We start from the raw sequence: 20,174 nt of genomic DNA, 5'->3' as shown, positions 1-20,174 counted from the left end.
CCCACCCTGTTCTCATCTGCCCACCCCTGTAACCTGTCTAGGTCCGAGTGCAGCCTATTCCTCCCTTCTAGTGTCCCCACATCTTAGTGTCATCTGCAACTTTGAACAGGGTGCTTTTTACACCCTCGTCCAAGTTGCTGATGAAGATGTTGAACAGTGCAGGCCTGAGGACCGAGCCCTGGGAGACCCCACTGCTCACATCCCTTTAGGTTGAAAATGACCCGTCCACCACCACTCTGGGTGTGGCCCTCCAGCAAGTTAGTGACCCATCTGACTGTGTAGGTGTCAACACCATAGTCCCCTAGTTTTTTAATGAGAATGGGGTGAGAGACAATGTTGAAGGCCTTCCTAAAGTCCAAAAAGACTACGTCCACTGCTACCCCTGCGTCTAAGGATTTTGTGACCTGGTCATAGAAGGCCACCAGGTTGGTCTGACAGGACCTGCCTCTAATGAACCCATGTTGGTTGCCCCTAAGCATAATCTCCCCTGCTGGCCCCTCGTGGACATGCGCTAAGATAATTCTCTCAAAAAGCTTACCCAGGATCGAGGTAAGACTAACTGGCCTATAGTTCCCTGGGTCCTCCTTCCTCCCTTTTTTGAAAATGGGAACCACATTGTCCCTTTTCCAGTCCTCTGGCACCACCCCAGAGCACCACGAGTGCTCGTAAAGCCATGCTAGGGGTTCCGCAACAACCTCTGCTAATTCCCTCAGCACTCTGGTGTGGAGATTGTCAGGACCAGCTGATTTAAATACATTCAGTCCCTCCAGAAGCTCCCCGACTAGATCCTCACTGACCCTAGGTCTGGGTGCACCTCCCCTGGGGCCTACAGAGGTCCCATTGGGGGGGCAGGGGTGACCCGGTCCCTGCTCAGGAAAATGGAGGCAAAGAAATTGTTAAATAGGTTAGCTTTGTCATATGGTGTGATGTTATTTTCATCCTCTGAAGCTTTAATTAGATTGAGAGCATGGACAACTGAACACATATCCCAATGCAATTTACATCAGTTTTGTATACCAATATAAATTCTCTCTTTGGCAATCCCTCACAGTCAAGGATGATTGGTCTTCCATGACTGTCTTATCTGTGGATCTGAAGATGGCTAACAAGGTCAATCTAGGATCAATAGACTCTGCTGCAAGTCGGGCACGTGCTTCTGTGCTTTGCACGTGCTTTGAGGTAGGTGGTTCAGGATTCTTGATTCGGTCCACAACATGCTGTTTCTGCTGCTCCCACCTTTCCATCTCCTGTTACGATTGTAAGGTTTCAGAGTACTGAGCTCCTTGCATCAGACTCTTCCTCCAGTTTGGGTGGTCCTGGGCAATAGTCTCCCATGCACTGATGTCAGTGTTGCATTTTTCCAAGCTGGCCTTCAGGACATACTTTAAATGCTTTCTCTGCTCTCTTCTTAAGCATACACCTTGACTGAGCTGGGAGAATAAGACTTGCTTAAGGAGACTGTGGTTGGACATCCAGATGATGTGGCTGGACTAGCAAAGTTGATGTTGGATGATCATCGCCTCAATGCTCATGGTATTTGCTTGCGAGAGGATGCTAATGTTGATGTGTCCATCTTTCCAATGGATTTGAAGGATCTTCTGCAGGCAGCATTGATGGTACTTCTCCAAAGCCCTGAGGCATCTCCTGTATCCTGTCTGTCTCAGCTCCATACAGTAAGATGGAGATCACAACTGTTTGATAAACCATTAGCTTGGTATCTGTTCTGATATTGTGGTCTCCAAACATCCATTTCCTCAGGCATCCAAAGGCTGCACATGTACATTTGAGGCAATGCTGGATTTCTTCATCAACATCAGTCTTCTATGAGAGATGGCTTCCAAAGTACAGGAAAAACTCAACATTCTCCAGAGTCTCACCATGAATCTGAATTACCAGAGCTGGGGACTGCTCATTAAGAGCTTATTGAAGGAGGACCTGAGTCTTCTGAATGTTAAGCATCAATCCCATTTTCTTGCATACCTCAGTAAAGAAGGTGATGATTGTCTGAAGGTCTACTTCTGAGTAAGCCCAGACTATGGCATCAACATCCCGAAGCTCTGTGATTGAGGTCAGGGTGGTCTTGGTTCTGGCTTAGAGGCGGCTGAAATGAAACAGTTTACCATTCATTTGGTAGTTTAGGTCCACTCCAGCTGGAAGCTTGTTGTTGGTTAGATGTCGATATTCCTTGCTGTGATGCTACAAGAGTGTTGGGGTGATAACACAGCCATGCTTAACTTCTGTCTTAGCCTCAAAGGCATCTGTGACAGATCCATTACAGAGAACCATCACTCACATACAGTCAGAGAATGGTGACAAATTTTGGTGGGCATTCAGACTTTAGAAGGAATCTCCACAGTGCTTCTCAGTTGACAGCGTCTAAAGGTTTTGTAAGGTCAAAGACAGCCATGTTGAGAGGTTTATGTTGTTCCCAGCATTTTTCCTGTAGCTGGCAAACTGTGAAGATCATGTGAGTTGTGCCTCTTGAGGCCCTAAACCCACACTGAGATTCCAGGAGGAGCTCTTCAGCAAGTGGAAGGAGACGATCCAGGAGGGTTCTAGCAATGATCCTTTCATGTGGTGGACAGCAAGGCGATCCCACTGTAATTTCCACAGTTGGACTTGTTTCCTTTCTTGAAGACTGTCACAATCATGGCATCCCTGAGGTCATCTGGTATTTCCTTATTATTCCAAATCCTTAAAATGAGGGCATGAAGCTGTGATATGACCTTTTCTCCCCACTGCTTGATTAGTTGGGCAGGGATTCCATCAGCATCATGTGTCTTGTCGTTCATCTGCTTGATGGCATTCCTCACCACGTCAAGGGTTGAAGGTATTCTGAGATAGTCTCTGACTGGGTATACCAGTATAGATTATACTGGCACCAGGAATATACACACACAAGCAGCTGTCCTGAGGGAGCTCACACAATCGGTAGCTATTATTGTGACTTACCACTAGATGGTAGGGGAGCAAGTGGTAGCCTGTTCACCTTGGCAAACTATCTTTGGATGGATGCGAAAAGATGAATGACCAACTGATGCAATCTAAACTGGTAGTTTTACCCCTGATTCTTTCTATTACACCTGTATCAAGTGCTTGCTTTTTTTTTTTTTTTTTTTTTTTTTTTTTTTTTTTTTTTTTTTTACTTTGGTGTAAATGTTTAGTCTGACAATGTTTTGGTATTTTTCTTAATCATTCCCATTACTACTCTTATTGGTGGTAACAATAGTGGCAGCTTTAAGAAAGCAGCTTTTTATTTTAAATCACCATGGCATCATTTCTTCTTCAAAGTAAAGCATTAAAATACTCTCTCCTTTTGACACCAGTGTTCTCAAACTTGCCAATGTGGGCTGTTTTAAGAAAGAGCCACTTGGTATAGTTCCTGTTGTGTATGCTTCTGTGAGTGGACTGGTCTCTTCTCTTCCATACCTCTGAGTTATCTGTGCAGTGGAAAATCCTTGAATATACTGCCCCAAATAAAGCTGATTCTCCTCCACGCCTGTAGTTTAGGTACTATATTTTCTTCCCAGGTACCATGCAATAGCTGCTATGATGTTCTCAGATTACCGTGTTGCAGTCATTGGTATCCAGTAGCACCAATGAGGAAGGAAAGTGATAGGGGGACCAGCTCCAGGCACTGACTTGGGGGTCACAAAAATAGGAGCTGCCATGCTGCTGGGCCAGCCACTGCTGGCAGTTTGGCTACAGCTACTGCCACCGCCCAGGATGCAGAACTGCCCAGTCTCACCTCTGCTGGTAGGCACAGATGGCAGGCCTGGTTCTGGTAGCAAAAAATGTTGCTGTGCGCACACAACCTGAACTGTTTCTTGTGCTTTTACAATATCAGTTAAAAGTCAAAGCATGGAAAGGGACTACAACATGAGATGTGAAGAATGCCTATTCCTGCTTTTAATTTACCACCACCAAACTTTATAAGCAAATCCTCAGCACTTTAATACAATCCTATTTAATACAAAAAGGAACAACAAAAAAGAACCACATGGTTTAGCACAAAATAAAACTACTACATTGAGGGAGGGAATGCTGGATTGGCCAGAACTTCCATTTAACCAGTCATTCAAATCCTTAAATATAAACTGTTTATATAAACTCTCTTAATTAAAGGCCAGATAACCAAAATACCACATATCATAGGGCTTATAAGAAATAATATCAGTATTGTATTGGCTTACCTTAAATAGGGACTAAAAAATTCAAATGAATAAAACCTTTGTATTTATAAATGGTTAAAAGTATAGAAAAAATGCATAATTTAAAGAGAACAGTACCTGATTGTATGTGATGATGAAGTCCCTTATACTTATGGCATCTATGAGACTGTCATTTTTTATTTCTATATTTATATCTCCATGAGTAACAGAGCCCTCTGATGGCCAGTACTGAAAACATTTTTCCTGTAGAGTTGAAATAGAATAGTAAATGTTCTATGAAAAGCTCTTCTACTCATTCCTAAGCCGTTGTGCAGCTGTGACGCAGGTGGTCACACACAGCATGTTAAACTTGTTACACAGTAGTTCTGCAGTGAAATCGCTAATCAGTCTTTAGCTTACAGCAGCTTTTTTCATAATGGCACTATTTATGGGAATAGAATTATGTTAATTCAATGTTTCAGGCTGCTGAAAAACAAGATAACATACAGAATGTAGGTGTTAACATATGTTGGGGTTGGGACTAGAAACACAACCAAGGAAGAGAAACACAAACTACTATTAGCTATACTAGAACACATGGCAACAGTAGTAGAAATAAAAATAGGGATTTAAAAAAGCAACACAAACCCTGAAAACAGACAAACCTGGGACTAAGAACAGAAAACAGCTGTGTAGTTTTCAGATTTCATATCATGCAACACATTACATGTAATAAGGTTGTCCATACAAATTTAATTCTGTCCTAGGGTGTATGCACGATACGGTCTTTAACTACATCCTCACAAAAGTATTTTTTTTTACTTCAGGACCCTAGCATCGGTCAGTGCCCAAGATAGCTAGCACCTAGGCAATAAGGGAGCTATTTGATATTTCTCTTTTATCCCCATTATTCAGTAGATCACCAGATACAATCCTGCACTGAATATCTAATAATTATTTTCCTCAGTCTTTTCTGGGGGAGTCATCAATATATAGTATGTATGTGTTCCTTACTCCTGGCTCAGGCCCCAATTAATGATTATCTTCCTGGCAGATAATTGAGTATTATTCACCCTAGTTTGAAGATGGGGAAACTAAGAGAGAAGCTATGACTATCCAGATCCTTACAGCACCATATGGAGGTACCTATGGTAGCTCCAACTGAGATGGCACATCTACACAGCACAGTGTTGTGCCATGCAGAGGTAGTTCTTGGCTCCCAGAACTAGTACAATAGAATTCTAATTCCAAAGCTACTTTAAGTAGTGTTACGTAGACATACACAGAGAGACTTGCCAAAGGCTATAAACATGAATCAGTGGAAAATACAGGACTACTTCCTGGTTTGTAACGGAGTGCTTATTTGTCCATGCAACACTGCTTTACTGCAAAAGGTACTGAGCATTCACATTTCTTAGTGGCTCCATCTGTAATTACAAGTGCTCATCATTTGCAAATTAGGCCTCAGGTACCTCCAATTGGTCATCCAAAAAGTAAAGAAAGTACAATTAGTGGCTGACTGCCAAAATTCCTGTTTAAATGACTAGCTCAGCATTGCACCTTTCAATGGATCACCCGGACCACCTCTACAATGAATACATAATTATTAATTTCTTCAGTCTTTTCTGGAGCAGTCATTCCTATAATATTAATACTGTTACATAAGATGACAATGGCAGAGACACAGGTAGAATCAAATTCTTTTCTATGGCATTTGCCTGCCTTATCTACAAGAGCAACTTTTCTCCTCATAGATCTGTTTTATTTTCTACAGACATTTCAATTTTTCCAGCCCAAAAGCAGGGAGTTTACAAGCAGCCTCATTCACTATCCAGTCTTTTTTCATTTCCTGAATAATTTCATCCCACATAAGGAAGAGCTCCTATTGAGTACATAGTGTGTAGTCATACAGTAAAAAGCAGTTTTATAACATACATATGCAAGGAGACCAAATTAACATTTTCTGGCCTGTCTTAACACTTGGGTTTCCTAACTTTTAACACTTGCTGGTGAAACTTTAATAATGTTATTTTATTTATAATGAAGAATCCTGTTTACAAAAAAAATTAAACAATAACCATGAATGTTATCTGCAGTAGTAACAAGCAATCCGCCAGGTAGGGTTTGAGCCCAGAATTCTTCTCACCGCTGCAACATCTCTTGAGTTACTAGAGTTACTTTACTTGCTAGTAAAAGAAGAGTGCAATGGGCCAACTGGGGATTGCTGGGTGAAGCCTATTGAAGTTCCCCAGCTCTTCCTGCCCACCAGAGGTAGGGAAACTGCTGTGGCTCTGGTTTCCAAGAGGAATGAGTACATGGGTCCAACAGGGGCCATTTGCTGGAAAAATAAGACTATATTTGTGCTCAAGGAAACCTGGACTGGCCCTCCACCTGATCTGGAACAGCTGTCAGCTGGTAGCTGTATGTCTGCTACAGGGGGTTCCACTAACATTTGCTGCTGTTTTGACAGTGGTGTGGGTCCAGCCTTAAATTTAAATCCACTTATTGATATCCACTTTCAGCATGTTGCTGAAATTGTGCTGACATTTTAAGCAACAGGAGAGGAAAGGTATTTTTCAAAAGCATATGTCTTGGCTAAACCTGACAGAAATTTTATGAGACAAAGTAAAAACACTTCTTATTTTTAAGGTCTACTGCTGAGAGTGGCAGTGCCTCAAACAAGAATTTGTTTGAGGCACCAAGAATTTTTCTTTTTTATAATAGAAAGTATTACTTCCTCATATAGGCTGTATACTTATCGAATCCTGAATAAACTGTACAAATATTAACTGAAAAAAATGTTTTATAAAGTAGAAACTTTACAGTAGTGAATCATACTTGCTCCCTTTCTTGAACTTCTGTAAGCATAACAATCGTGTGACATTTCCATTCCCACACCATTCTCCAGAAGTCTTCCACTGTATGAGGAAGTGGTCCTTGGGTTGCAATAAAATAATCCTTCTGGCGGTAACCCTACAGAGAAAGACACAGATAGTTCTATCATATCATGAGCTATGTTTTTATTATTATTACTATTTTCAGGTAACCCTATACAGTTGTTAGATTTTCAAAGGGGCTTCCAAATAACTGCTAAGTAGCCTTTTACAAATGGCAGTCATTTCTAGCATCAGAAATCCAAATAACATTTATGAATTGCCTTAAGCACATCAAATTAAAGTTATAAAAATGCAATGTATTATTGATAATAACTGACATTTTGGATATTTTTTCATGATCCATATAAAGCAGAAAATTTAAAATTGGGTTTTAAGCTATGATTATAGAATGACAAAATTTAAAATGCCTTAAAATCTTTCCTGACAATTATACATAACTTTGACAAAATAGGTTTAGTTTAAATCACTTAGACCATACTGTAAGAATGATGGCAGAAGTTTACTGGGAATGAAATGGCTTTTCTTCCTTAGCAAGGAAATATTGTTAGCAGCATAAAATAATTTACAGACTCAGTTATGTCTGTTAAGCAACATCTTAACAGGTGGGTAGTATCCCTGGGTAGAATTACTGTTTAACTTTATTGTACATAGTACTCATGGTGACTTTAGAGGGTAACTATCACCTAAGTTACATAAATAATGAATAAAAATTCATTTCAACTCTAATCTCCCATATATACTCCTATCATAAAACATCATCTTTAACACTTTTTTGCTTTTATTTAAGTGAGAGTTAATGTTTGACAAAGAAAGCCAGAGCACAGCCAGCAAGGCCAGCCATACCTTATCATGCATCCAAAGATGCATCCCAAGCCTGTCCAGAGAGGTGACACTCCCCCTCTATGCGACTTTGGTCAGACCGCAGTTGGAGTACTGCGTCCAGTTCTGGGTGCCACACTTTAAAAAGGCTGTGGCCAGCCTGGAGAGAGTTCAGAGGACGGCCACCCACTTGGTGAGAGGGCAGCAGGACAGGCCCTACAAGGAGAGACTGAGGGACCTGAACCTGTTCAGCCTCAGCAAGAGGAGGCTAAGGGGGAACTTGGTAGCTGCCTACAAACTCATCAGGGGAGATTATCAGCAAATAGGCAGATCCCTATTCTCCCCAGCACCACCTGGGGTGATGAAGAACAACGGTAATAAGCTGATGGAGAATAGGTTTAGGTTAGAGATCAGGAGGCAATATTTTACAGTTAGGGTGGCCAGAATCTGGAACCAACTTCCCAGGGAAGTGGTCTTTGCCCCTACCTTGGGTAAATTAAAAAAGAGGTTAGATGATCACCTGTCTGGGGTCTTGTGAACCCAGCATTCAATCCTGCCTGTGGCAGGGGGTCAGGCTAGATGATCTGTTCAGGTCCCTCCTGACCCTAGCTAACAGGAAACTATGAAAGCAGCGGAGGCAAATTTAAATGACCGCCATGACTGCACAGACCTGCTCTTTAAATGAACTATTTCTTCCAAAGCTTGACTTTGTTCAGTGTACAGTGCTCATTTAAGAATACACCTTTAGAAGAAAATACTGGGAGAAACAGAAAGACTGAGGATAAAATAGTCAGACACTCAATCCTACTTGCCATGAGGGGTGGGTGCCTAGTTAGCAGTGGTCTCTAACAAGTTAGCGGTGGTGCACATTAGCAGAGCAGACATGGACTCTTGCATTTGAGTTGCAAGGTGTGAAAATATTTGCTGCTGGCTCTACTCAATGTGGTTACGAATGGAGTACCAGTCTCTTGGGCTGCAAGATACCTTTCAAGGGCATTTAATTCACTTAGAATGCAATTGAAGAAAATTGACCAAAGTGTTTCAAACCTTTCAAGTGCTTCTGCTGCATTAGAGTTTTAATATAATGTTCAACTTAGCTGGAAGGCAGAGTGAGTCTGCAAAGTGCTATAATCCCCTGTCAGAATGCCAAAGTAGAAGAGGCTGTTTCATGAGCAATGAATACATTGAAAAAGTAGTAAAAGAAGGCAGACACTATAGTCAGGAAGGAATATTACAAAATTTCAGTGTGAAGTCTATTTAAGCTGGCAAGTTGAAACACACTGTTTCATTACTTGAAAACTTACTTGTTCACACACAATTACCAGTTGCCAGGCCTATTCTATCACATCTGTTTATGCAAAGCTGAATATGGGCAACAGTGCCAATAATATACCAGTGACAATTAACTCCATGGTCAACATGGAAATCAAGGTGTCTAAAGTCAGGTACTTGAGTCCAATTTTAGTGAAAGAACAAAGCTAGCCTGAAATTTCAGTGCTGAACACAGACAGCACATATGGAAGCAAGACAGGGGGAAGCATTTGGAGAAAATGGCAAAGTCCCCAGGAAAAATTCTGATTTTGATTACACCAATATTAGATAGGGATGGTTTTGCTGAAGTCAATGAACTTAACTGGTGTAAAGCCAAGGAAACGCTGGACCCTAAGGCAGTTCATTTAATTGTCTGCTCATTACCAAAGCAATTTAAAATCATGGGAGTCTTTAATTCTAGACTCCCACATTGCATTTGTAGCACAAAATTCTTATGTGCTCCTGTGCCTGGACAAAACATTGGGGCCCAGTAGTGTAATTAGAGGGAGCAAGCAGGGCACCAGCCCTAGGTGCCAACTTAGAAGGGGCTGGCCTCCTCTCCATAGGAGTCTTTTACCTGCCAGGCACAGCCCAGTCATCAGTGCTGGCAAGAACAGCCCCATACCCCACAGTTTATCCATGGAGGTGGGGGATGAGCAAGGCAGGTAGAATGGCAGCCCTACCCCATGAGAGGCTTTGCTGTGGGAAGCAAAGCCCTGTGCCCAGAAGTGTATCTGATGGGGGAAAAGGAGTGAAAAGGCACCAGGAGCAGGCCCTGGAGCATGCACATCATCAGGCTATTGCACCAGTGCGCAGCAATTAGCTGCTGCAGCAGCCTAAGTCCATGCTGCTATAGTAGAAGCTGTAGATGTAGCAACTGCTGCTTGAGAGCAAAGGCAGGTAAGAGCCACAAGAGCCACCTGCCCCCCACCCCCACTTTGTATGCATGTCCAAGATGAAGTTTTTCCCATGGTTAAAGTATGTCAAAATGATTAGCAAATGAAAAAGAACCTTAAAAAATATGTCAGACAACATTAATAATACTGAAGCTACTAGGTTGTGCTAACAGTAATTCAGTTTATCTATATCTTAGTCTTCATAACTGTGGTATAGAAGCTCACAATTGTTAGTGGATTTTATTTTCACAAAACCCCTCTAAGGCACAAAAATATTATCCCCCATTTTAAAGATGGGGGGGGGAGAAGAGAGTGAGTTGATTAATTCCTGGCTTTGCCACTAACTTGTTTTAGAACATTAAAGCAGGTCTCCCAAGTATCAGTCTAGTGCCTTATCTTCTCAACCCATCCTCCCCATCCTTTTGAATGCCAATCAAGTTCAAGGGTTTTTGGCTGTAGCCGTGTCTAAGGACATAGGCAGCCAAGGTTCTTTGAGTGATCTCTTTTATTAAACCAACTGAGTGATCTTTTATTAGACCAACACTCAGTTGGTCTAATAAAATATATTACAACTATTCAAAGAACCTTGCCAATCAAGTTCAATCAGTTTGTTACTTTTTTAACCACATCTAGTTTAGATAAGAACATAAAGGTTAGATGAGCGTCCCTCTTGTTGTTAATCTCTTTCCTAGTTTAGTTGGTAGCCACTCCCAATATGCTATAATGTTTGAATTCCTAGCACAAGAGAATGCTAACATCACAAAAACTATTTTACTGAAACTGAAAACACCAAGAAAATGTTTCTATCCCTACCTGCTTTTTAACAAGCTTTGTTGTTGTTTTTTAAAACAAACCCTACCTAAATGTGGATCCTAAATAATGCTGATTGTACCCATTAAAACAGTCTGTAGCAAAAAGTAACAATGAATTTAAACATATAGAAATCTGTACTTACATCTATGAAGGAAGCATTGATATAGTCTGTATACTCTTGACCTCTTTTCATTGAAAGAATCACTCTGTTAAAGTCATCTGAAAAACAAAAACATCCACACCATGGTTTTTTTTTTGCGGATTGATTGTTTCATTGTACTTTCATAGATGTAACAAAAAAAGAAGAAGAAAAAAAAGAAATCCTTGTTTGAAAGCCAAAAAAAAAGAGTGACATAACAAGTGCTTGATCTTGGAAATCAATGGAGCTATTCACATCAATAAGAGCCTTCAGGACCTGGATCCATGTTTTAATGCCTGATGACTGCAAAAACTGAGCATTCAGTATCACCATTTGTTGTTTAGACAGTCTTCTCAGAAAACTATACTTTTCACATGCAAAATTGAAGGATTCATATTTAATAAACTCCACTGCTGAAATGTTTCATTAACCCTTTAATGAGTATGAACATTATTTTACACTTAATTAAAATAGCAAAACATACAAATAATTACTAATTCTTGCAGAAAGAGACATTACTTAACAATCACTGGAGTTCAAGATGTGTTTTCCACGTGCACATCTACACTGTAGGTACACATCTCAAGCACACAAGCCTTTTGCTCTGGAATCACCCACAGTGAGGATCTGCATATGGACAATGACTTCACGGAGAAAGAATTTACTTATTGGAGAACTCCAGTTACTGATATGTGATATCCATACACACATCTACATCCTATCCTCCTTCAACATGACCATCTTGAACTGGAAACTGCAAATGCAAACAATGGTACTGAACTTTCCTAATTGCAGAATGAGGTCCCATCCTCTTTAGAACTAAAAATTAACCAGTCTAGAACTCCTGTCTCTGAGCTACTGAGTGACTCTTTCAGCTGCTCTCAGTGTTAACAAGGAGAGTACTTTCTGGTGTAGCAAAATCTTGTGAAATACATTCCTGAAAAGTCGGATTTGGAGTGAAAAGCAAATTGCATTGTATGGTATATCCTACTTCAATGGTGTCTAAAACCCAGTGGTATGATGTAATTGGGACTGAGGCATACTAGAAAGTCAGGTAGTTATTTAAGGTAGAAGAACAAAGAGACACCAAAAGGGATCATAAGCATCTCAGCTGAACCATCAAAGGTTTGTTTCCTGCCTGAAAAATGGAGTGAGGTAAATAAAGCAGCAAAATACTGTATCTGTTTATGGAAACTATGCTGCTTTCTGTCTAGTTTAGAAAGTCAATTGGTCAGCATAGCAAATGGAGGAATACAGAGGGGATGCTGAGTATATACAGAACATAGCAGGTACTTTAGTTTCCTTTTAAGAACCGTGAATTAACTGAACAGCAGCATAAAGAGGCCTTTAAGGGTGTGCAGTAGGGCTGTGCGAAGGTTCAGTCCATGATTCGATTGGGCCCAATTCGGTGGCCAAATCTCTGAAGCCAAATCAAATCAGAGGATCCTTTAATCTTTCAATCAAATCGGAACCCTTTGAATTGATTTAGAAAGATTCGGAGATTTGGACATAGAGACAGCTTTAAATGTTTTTTCTACATATCTCTAGGTAGCAGGCGTCTCGCGAGTGCTGCGATACTGGGGCGCATGGAGCATTCCACAGAAGCGTGGGGGCTCCCCAGCACACTCGGCAGCAGACACAGTAATGGACCAGAAGCCAGATGAGAAGCACTTCCGGTCCACTTCAGGGTTCACCAAGGAACGTGCAGGGGGGCCCCCCCAATGCCCTCCCAGCTCAGTGACTAGTGCCTCCTGGGTCTAGGGAGGGCACCTGGGGTTCCCCAGTGGCCAATCGCCAAGCCAGGGAGGGCTGCGGGGGTCGGGGCCTGCGTGCTCCCCAGCAGACTCGGAAGTAGACTGGAACCACTTCCAGGTTCACTGCCGAGCATGTGGAGGCCCCCTCCCACACTCCTGTGGGATGTTTTATGCGTCCCAGCATCGCAGCGATCACGAGCCATGCCTACTACCTCAAGGTATGTAGAAAAAACTTTTAAAGCTGTGTCTATGTCTGAATCACTGATCGAATCTTCAGATTTGGCTGGATCGAATCAGGGACAGTGATCTGAATCAAACGATCGAATCACTGTCCCCAATTCGGGCTGAATCTGAATTGAATACGGCCCATTTCGCACACCCCTAGTGTGCAGTGCTGCATCAATGCCCATTCTAAACAATTCTGAATTTTCAAGGAGAAGGTTCTCCACAGTATTTTGTGCCTCCTTAGAAAATCCCCAAATCTGTAAGGCAGGAGGAGGGTCTGAAAACAACTACCATTTCCACTCCTTTCCTTCTGGAGTTGATCCAAATGGTTTTGACTTTTCACCAGCAGCATGGACACTTAGTGAAGGGTATAGGTTGAACAGAAGTCTCTTTGGAGAAACTTGGCACTTTTACATGTGCTCTGGGGGTAGAGGTGGGATGGTGCTTTAATTAGAGTGACTCTCTGAACCGCCCTAATTAAAGTGCCTCGGTGTCTTGTGCATCAGTGTCCCCGTGCTTCAAAATAGTGGTAGGAGTGCTTGAACTAAAGCTTGTTTGATGAGGTTTAATTAAAGCACCCCCACCACCAGTTTGAAGTTCAGGGACTCTGATACATGAGATGCAGAGGGTGGCTGGAACACAATAATTACCACGCTCCAGCAGAGTCAATTCAGTCTGCTCCGATACACTGTAATTACAGGGCATGGGAGCAGCCTTGCAGCGTGTCTACAGGCACCCTTGGTTTCTTCCTGCCCACACTTCTGGCTCTTCAAAGCCAAGTTACCAAGCATCTCCAAGATTCCCTTGTAGACCCATTGTCATTGATGTGTAGATCCACTTTTGTTGTAAAATGTTAATTAATATATGCTAAGGCTCAGTGACCATCTCCAAAGAAATCTGGAAGGCCTAGGCCAACAAAGGACAATGTTACTGGACCATCAATGCTGGAACCTTTGTGAGCTTCGACAGTATCCTTAAGGGGACCTGAAATGTGCAACTCAGATGGACAAGGACATTGTGAGCCAGGCTCTCTCAAAGAGCCCTGGACAGGGGACCTTCCTAGGAATTCAGTCTCAGAGCCAGTCTGCAGATTCCATGGATCTACCCATGAAATGCATCACAGCCTTTATGAGTTCGGAATGAAGAGATCTGCATATGGAGCATTCCCCAGGAACATGGGATTCTTTGAGAGGACAAAGCACCTTTGGATGCACCACTGGGCACAGGCTGAAGTACTGTGAGTGGGGAGAAACCACAAAACAAGGAAATTTGAAAACCAGAAAGAGAAAAATAGCTCCTAAACTTTCCACCGGATAAGAAGGGGGTGGCGGGGGGGGGAAAAAATAAAAATCAAAAAAATCAAGGGAGTCAATGAGAAGGAGGCAGCAGTCAATATGGTAGTTTCACATGAAACAATACACATTAAAATGGGGGGGGAGGGGGAGGACACAACCTCAGCAAAACAAAACGACGCCTCCAAACTGCTAAGAAACAATCCCCTTCTTTCAAAAAAAGAGTAAAAGAAGATAATAGAAATAATATCAAGTAATTGAAGCACTTTGAAAGAAAAAAATCAAATAGGATTATAGGCCATAATAACATGAACCAACAAAAGCACTCTCTTTCTCTGGACAAGGAGTTTGACCAGAACTGAGGGGCACCATCTCTTGCCACAGGGAAAGACAGGGCCATGGTGTGCCATTCATATTCCACTAAAACAAAATATCTCTGATGGTGTTCTGAAGAACGATGCATACCCATGACAGTGAGGTGTGCCCATCACTCAAAGGAAAATGGACACATTATGTGTCACCTTGAGATGTTACTGAAATTCTGAAGCGCTCAGTAATATTAACTGTTTATAAATATAAATACTTGTAAAGCAACAGGTAACAAGGAGGAAGGAAGGCTAACTGAAAACCTCAACAAATAAAGCTTTAGAAAGAAAAAAAGAATGCTTCTCAATAGTACCATAGGATAAATAGCTTAGGTGATGGAGTTCAAACTTCTTTCCTCTTAATAAGATTTATTTCTTGATATATCTTTCTATTTTGCATATTTACAAACATTTGTAGGAAAAGAAAGTAACTAAAAAGTTTTTTCTTTTTGAAAGCTGCAAATTAGTTTGTTCAAATTTCAGTCTTAAGAGTGCCACCTACTGTTTAGCTCAAAACAACAATGTCATATTCTTTTGTAAGGTAACCTGCTAACAACATATGTAATTAACGATGCTTACACATTTCAAACATCATTTAATAGTACAATAATATTGACATGGCACTTAAAATGTTAAGCAGATATACTTATAATAATGTAGAAAATACAACATCTTACATGGAATTATCTGGATGACCCTGGCTTTCTTCATATTTGCTGGCAGATTGCCAGTTCTCATGTTTTCTTTCATTATCCGAACATTTGTTAATTTCTGCAATGAATAAATGTATGCATTAGACCCATTTTTTAAATTTGACCTTCAGTGCTAACTGTTTCTTATACTCTACAAAGGACAAGTCTCTATTTGGAGCCTACTAACCTCACTTCTCCCTTAGACTGGGGGCTAGTGGTTATGTCAGAGGCTGAGCGCTGCACACAGAAACCTCACAGAAACTTTTTACGCTGGCCAGCAAAAAAAGCAAGACCCCATTAACTATTCACCAAGTGCTCACCATTTTGCTAAGGCATAGACATGTGGTTTCTGGCCCAAGGATCTTGTATTTTTTCATTTACATACCATCAAAGCAAGAGAGACCAAGGAAGTGCACAAGGAAATAAACTATTTCTGCTCATGTAGGATTGCTACTAAAAATATGCAGATCACAGCTGCATAGTCAGGACTGAGTTTAATACAAGGACTGAATAACATTCTGTACAAAAATAAACTATTTTCTTCTGAAACTTCAGCACTTGTTCTTTCAATAAAGAATAAATGCTTTGAAAGTTAGTAAGTGGGCAAGATCTTTGACAGGTCTCTTGGAAGAAATAAGTTTCAGGAATGATTTGAAAAACCAACCTCATTTTAAAATATAGTGTTTTAATTGTATTATAATAAATAGTTGTTTTAAGTTTAATTTAAGAAATAAGTTTTGAATTTAAAAGTGAAAGAATGTCTGCTGTGTGGAAAAAACTCTTTCTGGGATGTTGTCTACTTGATAGCAACTTCATGCCGTCTCTGAAACTGGTTAAACACAGTTCTCCTTTGCACAACGAAGCCAAATGGTACTTTGATTATGCTACATGTTTGTAATTCAGATGACCTCCAAACTAAACTATGTTTTGTGCTTGTATGGAAAGCAGCTGGGTCAAAAAAATCATGTCAGCCATATCAGAAAGTAAAAAACAGTAGCAGGAATTGTGAAGCAAATCAAAGTGCTCTGTTTGTTCACTTGCATCTTTCTTGTCACAGATAGTGATGAAATCCTCTTTTCAGCATTTAACTTGAGGCTAGACTGCTAGGACAAGTTTCCCTGTTGGCCATGGCCACTGGAACAAGATAATCAAATGACTAACTATTGGAATCCCATATGGGAACATGTGCTATTGATCCAATTAAAGTTCCATGTCATGTTTATGCTTTAATCTGATACACAAAATAAGGGGATATAAAGACACTTACACATATGTTATAAGGCTAGTCATTCTATAAAGTTTTCTACAGAACTCTTAGATGTGATTATAATTTTTTCTAAAAAGTGTTGAAATAGTATGGATGGCATTATCCATTTATGCTCTCTCAGTGACACTAAAAGATGTTTATTTTTGTTTCCCTTCAAACAGCTCAGCAAATTGATCAAGAGACCTAAAAGTCAATTTGGGTTCTCCTCCACATGAGCAACTTCAGCAAGTACAAGAGTTCTTCAATCAAATGCTGTCAATAAGTCAGTAAAAGGAAATGCAATCTGGCTCCATTCCCCAGTTTCTGCAACATTAACAAGAGTATACATCGAAAAAATATATTTTTGTAAGAAAACATTACTCAGGACCTACATGGATTTGGTTAGTAGAATACTGTGCTGTCATTTTTGGACCATCACTTTTAGGAGCAGAACCTCAGAGAGGGTTCCACAATATTGTTTTCTGACCATACAAATTCTATGAATGGAAAATGTTCCTTATCTTTCCCATAACTCGAAATAAAAAAAAAAAAAAAAGGTTGAGCTGTTTAGTTCTGACAGCTTTAAAAAAATGCTACATTTCTTCTATATATGAACAGGTCTTGTTGGCCCAACACCTAAAATTTTGGCAAGTTATTTTTTATTTTACTTACTTTAAATTCTTCTTCTAGCCCCATTTGTCCAAGATTAGGAGTTGTACTGTGTGATGTTTGTAGGTGCTTTTCTAAGGAGGACACATCTAGTTCTGTGTCACCGTAGAGGTAGTATTCCAACAATGCCTGATATATGAATGAATACTGCATCTGTAATGAATAAGCAACAAGCGCAATGTATTTTGAAATACTTAAATATAATTAAAAAAGATATAGCACATCCATTTATTTTATATGATCAATTCATGATTTCCCATCTTGTTGGGCCACTGCACAAGTTAATGGAATAAGCCTTGGCCATAACAGGGGATTTATTTCTATTACGCTGTGAACATCATGGGGTACAAACGGGAAGACCACATAAGCAGTCTCAGAGTTCTTTCATAGAACTCTGAAAGTTATCATTCACCTTATTAATCTCTTGTTCAGCTTTGCTCAGGCTGTGTAGGGAGGCATGAAAGTTTTGGGATACATACCACTGTTTGGAAAACATCAATGCATTGCCAGTGTTAAGTATGAAAAATTAACAAACTAACATAAAATTTAATTTTTATTTACCTCAGTTTGAACCATTTGTGGGCGCTGATTACGGATTCTTGCGACAAACTCAAAAACATCAACTCTCTGTTCAGAATGCATCATATCTATTATGGCATCTATCACAATAAATGTGCCTGTTCGACCTACACCAGCACTTCAAAAAGAAAAGAGACACTATTGAGTTATAAAGCTAAGAGAAACTACTAAGGTAAACTCATAGATAATCCATATTTTGCTCATATTAAACTGAAACACCCAAACTGATGTTAAGCATCATAAAAATCTGTTTCTCATTTTAAATGGTAGCATTAATTAAAAGAGTTTCTACAAATGAATCTGCAATTGGTTTTTTGGTTAAAAAAAAAGTAAGGGAATCTTGGAGATTTTTTTGAATAAATTTCCTCCCTCTGTTACGAGTTTAGAGCCAGTTAAAAGGGTTAATTTTTAAAAGTTAAAAATTGTGATTGTGTTTTTGACAAGCTAAGGATATCGGGTAAAAGCACATTTTAAAAAATGATCCTTAAATCTCTTTTTTACTGTTACTTTGGTAACAAAAATTTTTGTTGCACCTTCTTTTCCAAATGCTAAGCACTATTAGATGCTAAAGTTTTTAGCATGTCTGTTCTAAAATATTATCACATGCTCTCAAATAGCCACCAGAGGGAGCAAGATTATTACAAATCATACCAAATCACAAACGTCTTTCAGCTCTTCCTTTTAGAGGAAAAGGGCATGGCATCCTGTGTTAGACATTAACATTTCTGTAACAATGTTAGTCAATTTTACCCAGCAGCTATTATAATATAATATTTTAGTCTTTTGTGAGAAATATACACTCTAAGAAATCAAGTTCCAGCATCATAAGCAATGATAATTTTCTCCAAAAAAAATACAGACTAGAGAAAATATAATCATCACCATCATTTTCTGTTTACTTTTCACTTTACTATGTGTATAGAACAAGAAGTTGTCATTTCTTCTTTCTGTTTATTTTAAAACATGACAGTGGCACCAAGTTTTCAAATAAATAGTTCCTTATTTTGTAAATCTATTATGAATCTGTAAAAATAATTTATTATATAAAATGTGTGTGCAAATGCACATTCTTCATCTATTTATAACTAGATACACAGTGTCCCTTTTTGTCTGAATGGAAAATTATGCTGCATTCAATTCTTAAAAACACTGAAATCCTCAGCATGGTCAGAAAAGTTAAGTGGAAGAAATCACCTACCAATAGTCTAACAAATTCCACTTGTAGGAATACTGAAATGGGCAAACTAAACCCAGCACAGCTCTCTGACAACAAAACACCATAAAACTTGTTGGCCCTCTAAGAGTGATCAGTGTCCACAACCTCCCTCAGACCTAAAATGCTTTGCGCATAGAAGTCAATAATCTATTTGGTCAGGCTCTCTTCCGTTGGCTTCAAATTGCTCCTCTCTCCTATCCCCCCATCATTATTTCTTTTTCCTTTCTCTCCCTTCTCCTCCCACAAATCTTCTCTCACCTTTTTCACTATTTCCGATTTGCTGCCCTCCTAAGCAGCATCAGTTGCCACGTTTATAACTCAGTGCATTGTCCCTGCTTCTCGCTTCTTTCTGTAAGTACTCAAACTCCTTCACTGCACTCACTCATCTTCTCAGTCTCCTATTTTCTTGATTTCAGATTTTACTAGATAGTTTTCTCTCTTTACATCATCTAACAACACAATTTTCTCATCCTCGCTTACCACTGTCCACCCTTGCACCACTATCAGCCTTTACTCTCCCCCCTCCCTTCCCTCCTGATTTCTCTCCCCACTGCAGACTGTACGGGCACATGCAGACAATCCCACATGTGCCTCTTGCAGCATCTCAAACTCCTTTGAGACACTGCAAGAGGCACATTCAGGAATGAGAAAATGTTCCTCATGCTGCAAACTTGCAGCACGGGGCAGAATTAGACCCCTGGATATCCAAGGGGCAAAAAAAATGGAGTGAAAAAAAGCAGGACAGGGCATGGTCCCAGACCATGGCCTGAGGCAACCAGAGACTGGGTCCTCCACAGAGACACTCTAGTAGCAGCTAGAGTGTCTCTATGGTTGGCCCTCGCTCTGGTGCTGAAGCATGCAGCCTGCCAACTTGCAGCACGGGGCAGAATTAGACCCCTGGATATCCAAGGGGCAAAAAAAATGGAGTGAAAAAAAGCAGGACAGGGCATGGTCCCAGACCATGGCCTGAGGCAACCAGAGACTGGGTCCTCCACAGAGACACTCTAGTAGCAGCTAGAGTGTCTCTATGGTTGGCCCTCGCTCTGGTGCTGAAGCATGCAGCCTGCCATGCAGGGCAGGCAGCGTGCCAGCCGCAGAGAGCTGGACCCG

General features: G+C 40.4%; 1 protein-coding gene across 5 annotated transcripts in view; it reads right to left on the bottom strand.

Annotated features, from left to right (window-relative positions):
• PTPRE (protein tyrosine phosphatase, receptor type E) overlaps window positions 1-20,174 on the bottom strand; it is a 234,036-nt gene that overhangs the window by 13,890 nt on the left and 199,972 nt on the right. For all 5 annotated transcript variants that reach the window (XM_025211836.1, XM_025211839.1, XM_025211837.1 and 2 more), the window contains 6 exons: window positions 17,831-17,966; window positions 17,273-17,422; window positions 15,340-15,433; window positions 11,030-11,106; window positions 6,990-7,124; window positions 4,290-4,415 (listed from right to left, as the gene is read on the bottom strand). In XM_025211836.1, the coding sequence (XP_025067621.1) occupies window positions 4,290-4,415; window positions 6,990-7,124; window positions 11,030-11,106; window positions 15,340-15,433; window positions 17,273-17,422; window positions 17,831-17,966 (718 nt within the window). The remainder of the gene's footprint in view (window positions 1-4,289; window positions 4,416-6,989; window positions 7,125-11,029; window positions 11,107-15,339; window positions 15,434-17,272; window positions 17,423-17,830; window positions 17,967-20,174) is intronic.

Source organism: Alligator sinensis, unplaced genomic scaffold (genome assembly GCF_000455745.1).
Source record: "Alligator sinensis unplaced genomic scaffold, ASM45574v1 scaffold276_1, whole genome shotgun sequence".
Lineage (NCBI taxonomy): Eukaryota > Metazoa > Chordata > Crocodylia > Alligatoridae > Alligator > Alligator sinensis.
Note: the sequence above shows the minus strand (reverse complement) of the source record. Positions and strands in the feature narration are given on the sequence as shown.